The 11,769-nt window shown below is 42.9% G+C and overlaps 2 protein-coding genes across 7 annotated transcripts in view; one reads left to right on the plus strand and one right to left on the minus strand.

The window, feature by feature from the left end:
- Positions 1 to 7,749: 7,749 nt before the first annotated feature.
- Positions 7,750 to 11,769, minus strand: part of Znf32 (zinc finger protein 32) — a 4,527-nt gene continuing 507 nt past the window's right edge. For 2 of the 6 annotated variants that reach the window (XM_008846915.2, XM_017801617.2), the window contains exons 2-3: positions 9,958 to 10,097; positions 7,753 to 8,728 (exon numbers count right to left, since the gene is read on the minus strand). In XM_008846915.2, coding sequence (XP_008845137.1) covers positions 7,935 to 8,728; positions 9,958 to 10,027 — 864 coding nt within the window. In that variant the 5' untranslated portion in view covers positions 10,028 to 10,097 and the 3' untranslated portion in view covers positions 7,753 to 7,934. Of the gene's footprint in view, positions 8,729 to 9,953; positions 10,098 to 11,483; positions 11,662 to 11,769 lie in introns of those variants that run through there. The other 4 variants (XM_017801618.2, XM_008846916.2, XM_008846917.2 and 1 more) reach the window with 4 other exon arrangements.
- Positions 11,106 to 11,769, plus strand: part of LOC115072645 (potassium/sodium hyperpolarization-activated cyclic nucleotide-gated channel 2-like) — a 1,059-nt gene continuing 395 nt past the window's right edge. Inside the window, exons 1-2 of the mRNA XM_029570326.1 lie at positions 11,106 to 11,132; positions 11,476 to 11,769. Coding sequence (XP_029426186.1) covers positions 11,106 to 11,132; positions 11,476 to 11,769 — 321 coding nt within the window. The remainder of the gene's footprint in view (positions 11,133 to 11,475) is intronic.

Below are 11,769 nucleotides of genomic sequence, written 5' to 3' on the forward strand. Positions count from 1 at the left end.
GTTTTTGGTCTTTTTGAGACAGGGTCTCCCTGTAGCCCCAGCTGTCCTGGAACTCACTATGTAGACCACGCTGGCCTTGAACTCACAGAGATCCGCCTGCCTCTGCCTCCTGAGTGCTGGGATTAAAGGTGTGCGCCACCATGCTCGGCTGAAACTTATATTTTAAAAAGCTGTAAATTCTAGAAATGGATAAATTCCTAGACATGTGACTTACCAGTATTAAACCAAGAGGAGCTAAACAGCTTTCACAGGTCCATGATAATCAATGGGTTTCAAACAGTAATATAAATTCTCCTTGCGGATAAAAGTTTAGAACTAGGTAGATTTTCTCCTGAATTCTACCAAAATTTTCAACAAAATGCCTGCAAATAGAGTTCAAGAACACATTTAAAAGACCACACACTGCCTTATTTATGATGTGATGCTACATTACAGTGATGCTGGAATAAAGGCAGCCTGACTCTTAGCATCTGTTTTCAGGCTGAGAGCAGACCTAAACTGCTCAGAACGTGTTCCTTCAGAATGTTCTCAGAATTGTGCTCTCAAACAAGGGCTGGCTCATTTCATTTGTTTTTGTTGTAGTTGTTCTTTTTTGAGACAGGGTCTCACTATACAGCCCTGCCTGGCTGGTCTGGAACTTGTTATGTAGACCAAGCTGGACTTGAACTCACGACCCTCCTCTGCTTCCTGAGTGCTGGGATTAAAGGCATGAACCACCAACACCTGTCTTAGGTCATTATTATTGAAACTGTATATCAAGCATGAAATGGGGAAGTAAAAATGGAACTGTCTTATCTGAAGATTATGTCCCTTCTGACGCCTGATTTAGGATAGCACACATGCACAGAACCATACATAGATGTCATCAGTTTCTCTAATTGCAAGTGATGAGATAAGCACAGGTTGCAGTGCTTGATATGCAAACAAACACACATACATTCATATATTTTTTTGGGTGAGGGCAAAGAAAGGGTCATGAGGGATTAAGGGTGTATGTCTAGGTCATAAGAGGAGCACATGAGTCAGTGAGCTTGTCTACATTATAAACAAGCCAAGATAAAATTAAATTTTTTGGCTTCAAGGTTAGGTAAAAGTCATTTGTCCAGACTATGTAAAATTAAATTTTTTGGCTTCAAGGTTAGGTAAAAGTCACTTGTCCAGACTATGTCCATATTTTAAAAGTCATTTCTCCAAGACACCATGACCAATTTTTTCCATTCCAGGAAGATTGGGCCAGTATACATGTAATACAATATACAAATAGACTTAAGGACAGAAATTACACAATTATCTCAATAAATGAAGAAAAGTGGGGTCTGGAGAGATTTCTCTGTGATTAAGAGTGCTAGCTGCTTTTGCAGAGAACCTAAGTTCAGTTCTCAGCACCCACACGGTGGCTGACCAACCATGTGAAACATCAGTTTGAGGGGATCCAATGCCCTCTTCTGGTCTCTACAGGCATTGCATGTACATGGTGCACTTATACACAAGCAAGCAGAACACTCATGCATGTAAAATAAAAAGTAAATAAAAAGTGATGTATTTGGAGTTTAGTTGACAAGGAGTGAAGTTGTGACTGTTAGTGTTGTCATTCTAGAATCACCTGGGAGATGGACCTCTGTGATTGCCTGTGAGGGATTTTCTTGATTACTTTATTGATGTGGGAAGACATCTTAATTTTGGGATCAGACCATTCTGTGGACAAGGGATCCTAGACTGTACAGAGATGGAGAAAGTGAGCTGATCACTAGCAAGCATACATTCATTGCTCTCTTCTGACTGTAGACACAGTATAATCAGGTGCTTCAAGTTCCTGCTACCTTGATTGCCCCAACATGGTAGACTGAACCTTGAGCTGTGACCCAGAACAAACCCTTTTTCCCTTAGCTGTTGTCATGGCATTATCAAAGAAACAGGAAAAGAAACTGGAATATGGGACTGGAGAACTGGCTGTTCTTCCAGAGGACCCTGGTTCAGTTCCCAGCACCCACACGGTGGCTAACAACCATCTGTAGCTCCAGTTCCAGGGAATCTGACCCCCTCTTTTGGCCTTCATGGGCACTGAACTCACACATGTGCACATATCCATACACAGAACACACATATACACATAATTAAATTAAAAAAACCTCTAAAAATTAGGTCAGAAATCATATTACTTATGTTAATTTTTATAATCCATTTTTATAGATGTGGCATTGCATCTTGAATAGACTCTGGTGATAAGGAGCTTAGCCTGGAAAATGTGCACTCTCTTCTCTTTCTTTAAAAATTTATTTTTAGCCAGGCACGGTGGCACACGCCTATAGTCCCAGCACTTGGGAGGCAGAGGCAGGCGGATCTCTGTGAGTTCGAGGCCAGCCTGGTCTACATAGTGAGTTCCAGGACAGCTGGGGCTACAGGGAGACCTTGTCTCAAAAAGACCAAAACCAAATTTTTTTTATTTTATGTGCACAAGTGTTTTGCCTGCATGCATGTGTATATACCATGTGTGTCTGGTGCCTGTGGAGACCAGAAGAGGGTGTCAGATCCCCTGCAACTGGAGGTACAGATGGCTGTTAGCTGCCCAGACCCTGAAATAAATCTTAAAAAAATAGCCAGGTCATTCTCTGAATTCTAGGCTTCTTGCAACTTGACACATTTTTTTTTTTTTAGACAGGGTCTCATTATGTAGCCCCAACTGGCTTGGAATTCACTAGACCAGGTTGACCGCCAACTCACAGAGATCCACATCTTTGCCTCCAGAGTACTTGAATTAACGGTGTGTGGATTTTCTTTTCTTTTTTTCTTCTAAGTATTATTATTATTATTATTATTTAAATTTTTGGTCTTTTTTGAGATAGGGTCGCCTTGTAGCCCTAGCTGGCCTGTAATTCACTATGTAGACCAAGCTGGCATTGAACTCACAGAGATCTGCTGGGACTAAAGGCATGCGCCACCACACCTGGCTTATTTATTATTTTTTCGTGTATGAGTATATTGCCTGCATGTGTGTAAGTGCATCCATGTCATACAATGCCTATGGAATTCAGGAGGTGGCATCGGATCCCCTGCAACCAAGTTACCAATGGTTCTTTGCTGCCATGTGGGTTCTGGGAATTGAACCTGGGTTCTCTACAAGAGCATCCAGTGCTCTTAACTATTGAGCCATCTCTCCATTTTGATTTTCTTGAAGGGCGTTTGTGCTTTCCAAGAGAGGCAAGAGGATTGATAGTCAAATTATGCAGCTGGCAAACAGACTGGGTAATAGACATATTTAAACAGATTGCTGTCCTTCCCCCCACTTTTCCCTGTCCCCTTTCAGTTTGTTTTACCAGGTTTGGGGTAGGGGTTGGTAATTTTCCTTTCTACAAAGTTCCCTAGTGATGCTGATGTTCTTGAACTATATTTGCTAATCCATTAATTTAGATTTATATGCTTTTCTCCAGAAGTACATTTTTGAAATGGTGGCAGACACTGTAAGTGTAATGGGCTCAAAGGCCCGCTTGTTAAATCTTTGCAGATGCAGTCAGCTAGATGAGGTCAGACTGGAGCAAGGTAGGACCTTAACCCAGTATGATCAGTGTCTATGTAAGAGTCACAGAGACACAGATACAGGGATGCCATGTGGCCAAACAAGTAGAAACGAAGTCCTGTAGCCAGCCAGGAATCACCAAGGATTTCTAATACATGAACAGTTGAGGAATTCTACTATAAAGACTTCAGGTGGACCACAGCCCTGAAGATACCTTGACTTCAGATTTCTGGACTCCAGAACTGTGGTGAGTTATCCAAATACTTTGTTCCAGCAGCAAATGTGATGGATGTCACTGCTACGGCTAAGCTACATTATCACAGGGCTGTGTACTTAGCCCCTGTGAAGATAACATTTGATTTGAACAAAACAGTCCAGTGGTGACAGAAAACCTCTGGTGGCTCCAATCCAACAGCCAGTAAGAAGCTGACGCTCTCAACTCTGAGTTGTAAGTACATCCTACTACAACCTGGATGCCCTGAGGAGGGTATCTAGCTACGAGCAGGGCTTGGCTACGACATGGGACTGCTGGCACCTTAAGATCCTCCTGGATGGACACCTGCAGAGATTCAGCACTATAGCTGGGGATCTGCTGTGGTCCGAGTGTCCCCTATAAGCTCATGTGTTGAACACTTGGTCCCTGGCTGGTGTTGCTGTTTGGGAAGGTCATGAAACCTTCAGGAGGTGGCGCTTCGCTGAGGGGAGCATGTAACTGGGGGCTTTAATGTTTTCTATCTCAGACCCATCTTATTCTAGTCCCTCTCTACTTTTGGACTGCCCTTGAAGTGTGACAAGCTGGCTTCATGTTCTTGCGGCCAGGCTTTCCTTGCCATGATGGACTCCATCCTCTGGAACTGTAAACAAAGTACACTCTCCCCTAAGTTGCCTTTCTCAGGGCACTTTATCACAGCAAAAGGAACACAACCAGTACAGGGCTGACACGCTCTGCTGAGCTGAATCTGTCAGCTGGAGAATTTACATGTAGTTAGTACACTACAGTGGTTTCAGGACAGTTGGGATTTTACATGGTAGCTGTTTTCCCATAGAGCAACTGTCCCAAAAGAAGTGGGCAAACTTTACAGACCTGGTAAGGGCTTTTCGGACCTTTTATTGGGGATAAACAGAACTGTGGCATCAGTGCTGTTATTTCTGTGGTTTGAAGCAGTCATCAGCCTATGTAGAGACAGGTGCCAGACTTCATCTCTTCAAGAATGAATGTCGGGGGCTAGAGAGATGGCTCAGTGGTTAAGAGCACTGACTGCTCTTGCAGAGGACTCGGGTTTGATTCCCAGCACCCACATGGCAGCTAACAACCATCTGTAACTCCAGGTCCAGAGGATCTGACACGTTCTTCTGACCCCTGTGGGCATCGCACAACATGGGTGCACTCACATACATGTAGGCAACACATACACATCAAATAAAAATATTAAAAAAAGAATGAATACCAAAGAATGTGGGTATTTTAAAACTGCATGCTTGTTATTGAGGCACACTTAACGTATAAGAAAGCACACAGATCGTTGTGTTGAATTCAATAGATTTTAATGATTTTTAAAATTTATTTTTATTAATCCCAGCACTCGGGAGGCAGAGGCAGGTGGATTTCTGTGAGTTTGAGGCCAGCCTGGTCTCCATTAGTGAATCCAGGCCAGCTGTGGCTACAGGGAAACCTTATCTCAGAAAGACCAAAAAAAAAAAAAAATTAAAAAAAATTATTTTTATGTGTTTGAGTGTATTGCCTGCATGTGTGTTAGTACTAGTGTCGTGCAGTGTCCAAGGAGGCATCGGAACTCCCCTGGAACTGGAGTTACGGATAGTTATTAGCTGCCATGTGTTTACTGGGATTCAAAACTGGGTCTTCTGCAAGAACAGTCCGTACTCTTAAGTGCTGAGCTATCTCTCCAGCCCCTGATTTTAATGATTGTACAGACTCATGAATCTACTACTTGAAGGTACCGGACATTTTTTTACTTCATAAAGTTCTATCTTGATCTTTCAAGTCTATTCTCAGTTCCCCCGTTCTATAAATATAAGTGGAATTATACACTGTATTTGTGTGTCCAGATTCACTCAATGTAAGGCTTTAAGATTTATCCATAATACTGCTCATATCACTTATATTTTATTGCTAATTCATCACTGTATAAATATTCTCCAATTTTTAAAACTTAAATTTCACTTCCAATGTGTGGTCATCATGAACCAGAATTTATGAATATTCTTGTTTCTGTTTTGTTTTGTTGAGATAGGGAACCCTGGTAGCCCCAGCTTGTCTGGAATTTGCTATGTAGATCAGGTTGGCCTTGATCTCACAGAGATCTGCCTGCTTTTGCCTCCCATGTGCTGGGATTAAAAGCGTGCATCACTATGCCCAGGATGAATATTCTTGTGCACATCTCCAATGCTATTGAGGTATTTCTGAAAGTACTGTTTCTTATTAATCAAATTCATAGTTTGAATGCCCAAAGACTTTTGGTATCATTTACCTCTGTAGATGATGCAGATTTGCTATCTGCTATCATTATGCCTTTAGGGATTAAGAAGAGCACAGTTTATACTACAAAGAACAGAATGGTATCATAATGTGAAAAACCACACTCCACTGTTCATCAGCGTAGCTACATAAATGCTCAGCATGAATTATAGTTGCCTAAGATTAAAAAACATGGAAATTTCATCACAAAACCAACTTTTCCTCTTCTTTAGATTTCATCTCTTAAGAGGCTAAGATATAATTGAGAGTGAGTTGTTTTGAACCTTCCTGTGTTGGCGGACTGTAAGTCTAGGCTCATTTATGACATGTGGGTTCTTTCTAGGTAACCTCAACCGTAAGACATTGCTATTGTCATCAAAGGAATCACCCTAAGAGTAAAGTAACTCCCCAAAGCAGTCACCTTAGGAGTGAAGGTGACTGTCTCTCAGGGAGTTTGGAATTCCCTTAATAGAAAGCAACATAGGTACAGGATTCTTTGAAAGTTACAGACAGTCCTATTTAGTAGAGGACTGAAGAAAATCTAGGTGAAGATACTTCAAACCGTTGTAAGCTTGGAAAGGAAACTTTTTTTTTTGGTCTTTTTTGAGACAGGGTTTCCCTGTAGCCCCAGCTGGCCTGGAACTCACTATGTAGACCAGGCTGGCTTTGATCTCACAGAGATCTACCCTCCTCTGCCTCACGGGTGCTGGGACTAAAGGTGTGCATCACCATGCCCAGCCAGGAAGCTTCTTTTGTAAGGCCAGGACCTCTGCTATGGACAGGAATAGTTTGTTAGGTTACTGAGATGATTATCTAGGTTCAATAATAAGATTGGTAGAATAGATCTGTCCCTTAAGATTCTGCCCAGTGCCGCAGAATGGAGATTAGCTGGAATATGTGTAAGAAGAAAAGGTCCTTGAGATTGATAAGGGATTGGGATTTTTTTTTAATTTATTTTTATTTTATGTGTACAAGTGTACCCATGTCATGCAGTGTCCAAGGAGGACAGAAGAAGGTATCATATCCCCTGGAACTGGAGTTACAGATGGTTGTTAGCCACGATGTGGGTGCTGGGATTCAAACCTGGTCTTTTGCAAGAGCAGTCAGTGCTCTTAACCAATGAGTCATCTCTCTAGTCCCAGGGTTTTTTTTTTTTAAAGGCTTATTTTTAAAAAAAATATTTTTATTTTATGTGTATGAATGTATTGCCTGCATGTAGGTAAGTGTACCCGTGTTGTGCAGTGCCCACGGAAGACAGAAGAGGCTGTCAGATCCCCTGGAACTGGAGTTACAGACAGTTGTTAGCTGCCATGTGGGTACTGGGATTCGAACCCAGGTCTTCTGCAAGAACAACCAGTGTTCTTAACTGCTGGGCCATCTCTCCAGCCCCTAAAGGCTGATTTTTAAAAAATATTTAAAATTTTTATTTTATGTGTATGTGTGTATTGCCTGCGTGTAGGTAAGTGCACCCGTGCTGTTCAATGCCTGTGGAGGACATGAGAGGCTGTCAGATCCCCTGGCACTGGAGTTACACACAGTTGTTTGCTGCCATGTGGGTGCTGGGATTTGAACCTGGGTCTTCTGCAAGAACAACCAGTGTTTAACTGCTGAGCCATCTCTCCAGTCCCAAGGCTGATTTTTTTAAAGTCTAAAATCTGTATCTGCCATACTCAGAATAAGGTCTAGTGTGACACTAGATTAATGAGTGAACCTTGGGAAATTAGATCAAAATAAACATAAAGAAATTATGAAAAATACATGGTAACGATAAACAAGACATTTATTTTTCATACTCATTTGGGGAAAAGGGAAAAAGTTGGTTTGCACTACTAAATGCTGGTCTTTTTAGAAGATTCTCCACTTACCCTATAGAATTGGATACACTTCTTGGTTACAGAGGGTTTGCACTCTTAATTCATAAAAATAATTTCTTCTGAAGAGTGGCTACAGAGTGAGCCTTTGTGAGCAGCTTCGTTGGTGCACAGCCAGACTCCCTCTCTGAGTGAAACTTTTTCCACACTGGCCACACAGATAGGGTGTCTCTCCTGTGTGGATTTTCCCATGCAGAATACAATTCCCCCTGGTGTGGAAACTCTTCCTGCAGTGGGAACACGCATAGGGCTTCAGGCCCGTGTGAACTCTGATATGGACGATTAAGCTTCCTTTCTGACTGAAGGCTTTTCCACACTGATCACATCGATAGGGCTTCTCACCACTGTGAACTCTTCGGTGAACAGCAAGGTTACTTTGATTCCTGAAGCTTCTCTGGCAAATGGCACATTCATAGGGTTTCTGTCCAGTGTGGAGTCTCTCATGGACAGCTAGACTGCCTCGCTGACTAAAGCTTTTCCCACACTCTTTGCACTGATAGGGCTTCTCTCCTGTGTGTATTCGCTGATGTGTAACTAGATTGCCTTTGGCCCTGAAGCTTTTTCCACAGTGGGTGCACTCAAAGGGCTTCTGACCAGTGTGGATTCTCTCATGTAACGTGAGACTGCCTTTTTGGCGGAAAGATTTCCCACATTCCTGACAATCATAGACCTTCTGTCTCACTCCAGGGGAGTCTTCATGTAGTATCTTAGAATCTGGGGATTTTTGTTCCAGCTTCTCTCTTCTGAAAGAATTCTGGAAATCCCAGCTTGATGATCCTGTGGCTTCTGAGTGATCATACTTGTGGTGGGCTTCTGTCATCACATCTGGTAAAATGAGAGGGAAGTCATGTAAGATGCACCAATATGCTGAATGAGAAGAACAGGGAAAAAAGAAACATAATCCTTTGAGTGCTTATGTGCCAGGCATCACACTATGAACTTTGCATACATATTAGAATATTGAAATCATTCTGAGATCACTACAGGTAAGGAAATGAGAGCACAGGGAGGTCATGTAACTACGGATAGGTACATTAGTTGGGATTCAAGTACTGACATACTGCATAGATAGGTTATTGCCTTTAAATTTAATATAGCCTCTCAAATAATCTCAAGAGGTAGACATGATTATTATTTTATACTCAGGGAAACAGGCTCAGAAAATTAAGAAACTATACAAATCACATAGACCCTCATACCTTAAGTTTTTCCCAAGTTTTATCTGACTCCCAAACAGGTATGTATTCTGAAAATGAAGTGTCTAAAGCTTTAAAACTTTAAAAGCACCCTTAAAAAAAGAGCATAAAAGGGCTGGGCGTGGTGGTGCACGCCTTTAATACCAGCACTCGGGAGGCAGAGGTAGGCGGATCTCTGTGAGTTCAAGGCCAGCCTGGTCTACATAATGAGTTCCAGGACAGCTTGGGACTACAGGGAGACCCTGTCTCAAAAAGACCCCCGCCCCCCAAAAAAAGCATAAAAATCAAGCAAAGAGCCTTGAATAGACCAATACACATGAGGGGGTCTGAGGCTTAAATTGCACTGGCTTTCTCCTGCCCATTCCAGTCTGCTTGCTCTTGACAGCTGAACATGCTCATGACCTCAGAAAACAGGCAGCAGAATCTCAGCTATTTTGTCTATGTCAAGAACAGCTTATTGTCCCATTATGCAGATGAAAAGCCTGAAGCTTAAGGACGTTAAGTAACTTTCCTAATAATGAAAATCTGATTGAAGTTTCTTCTTTTAAAAATCCAAGTTAGTTTCTATTTGGCTAGCATGGAATTGAATAAATTCATTAATTACTATTCATTTTCTAGGGAAGGCTCCTCCTTGCTCCCCTGCCTTTTTCTTATTCAGTGATAGTGCTGAGACTTAAAGGTATTAATCCATCCTGAGGCAACCTCCAGACTACCTCCATAGTGAAACTTTGCTTGCTTTGTTTCGGTGACTATTAGTTCTAATTCCAGCTTGCAGACTTTTCCCATAACCCTGAACAGTGAGGTTCACCAAATGAACGCATCCTCTGCTTCCTCACACTGCTGGTCAGGGCTGAGGATAGTGATTCGGAAGGTATTCCAGCAACCAGCTGACTCACTCACTGAAAAATGCTACATTCTGGGCATATCTTCCATGACAGTCCAGCAGGGTAGCTGTCGGAAACCCAAACATGTCCACTCCTGCTCTACGCCTTTTATCACCAGCTCTTCATATGATTCTTCCATGGGCTGGTCTTGAGTACCTGAAAGACAGAAAACAAATGAACCAAAGCAAAACCAGAACAAACAGCAAAGAGCAGAATAGAGAATCAAGAAAGAGAAAGTCAACAGGGGCTCCAGTTTGGGTGTGAATAAACAGGCAATCTGGACTACATGATGTAGTATCACCGCAAAATGGGCTACAGGCAGCCAGGCTGTACAAAACGCATCCAGGAACAAAAAAGCAGTGAAAAGCAGACAACATATAAACACACACGTCTGCTGATCACCAATGGTCACCACTGTTTGTACCTAGCATGAGGCTAGGATTGGCTACTTTCTAGGTAACTGCTATCATTTCAGCCTTCACAACTGACATCCTGCTGGAAGAGCTCCGATTCGCCTTTTCTAGTTCCAAGGATTTAACAAGGGATTTCTTGTTGCCTTTTAGCAATTCTTAGCAGGCTCCACACCCAAACCACCACTTTTTCCCTCTGGAATTATTTCAGGATCCAAATTCTTGAATTTGTACACTTTATTTAAGCAGTAGTACACAATATGATGTTTCTTTCTAAGATGTCCAAAGTGCCAGACTCCAAATTTAATGAATCAGCACTCTGATTTTTGTTTTTATTAAGGAAGTATCTGACCCTTCTACACAATCAGTTATATATTGTGATGACCAAGAACTGTGATTTGAAGGATCCACTTCCAACTTGGAACACATGCTACAAAGGCATCCCCCTGTCACAGTGCAAATACATTCACTTAAAAATTCAAGTGATCAAAAAACCATTTAAAAGAAAAAAGCAAAAACCAAAAATCACGGTACCTGCTGCTCCCAGGCAGTATAATTTTATTACCAGGGATTCTAGAAAACATGGTTTGGTCAAAATAAATGGGTAGAATGTATACTTTAACCTCTCCACCCAATAGGAGGTATCAACTCAGCTGTCTCCAGAAACTTCTTTATTAATAAGAGTAATTGACAACAGGAAATTGTCAACAAGGGAGAACTCTCATCATAAGTCCCAGGAATCAAATTCTTGAGGATGGGGGTGGGGGCAGAGGAAGGACAGGTTTGCTGCTGCCCCAGCTGGCCTGGAACTCACCATGTAGAACAGGCTGGCCTCAGAGATCTGCCTGCCTCTGCCACCCCAGCGCAGCGATTAAAGGCATGCACTAAAACATCCGGAACATCCGGGCGAGAAAGTGTTTTCACAACACAAAACACTGCTTTTCCTATCAGAAACGCTCAGAATTAAGCAGAGAGAACTGGATTCTTGCATAGCTGCCCTCTCGGCAGTAGGACCTCGAGCAAGGCAAGCCAACTGCCCTGACCTATAGTTTCTTCACTTAAAAGAAGCAGGATAAGATCTCATCAAGCAGCTTGTTCGAGAACAGATGACGCAAATATGAGAGGGACCCACCCTACTGAGTCAAGGCCTAAAGTGGGGTATTCTCCGGCTGTCAGGAGGGGACGGAGTGCAGAGCAACCTGTGCGGTCTGGGGAACCCAGGGACGGATGAGGAGCTCGGGGTGAGGCCGATTCTCCCACACTGCCCTCGGGTCTGTCTCCCTTCTCATCTCCCCAGGCGCCCAAGGCTTCTTCCTTCCTGTCGTCTCAGGCCCCCTCTGGGCCTTCTCCCACGGTCTCCGGGCCCGGGCCCCCCACTTCGCAGCGGGGCCCCCTCCCGCCGCAGGCCCCGACCACCC

This window comes from Nannospalax galili, unplaced genomic scaffold (assembly GCF_000622305.1).
Source record: "Nannospalax galili isolate Female #2095 unplaced genomic scaffold, S.galili_v1.0 scaffold643, whole genome shotgun sequence".
Lineage (NCBI taxonomy): Eukaryota > Metazoa > Chordata > Mammalia > Rodentia > Spalacidae > Nannospalax > Nannospalax galili.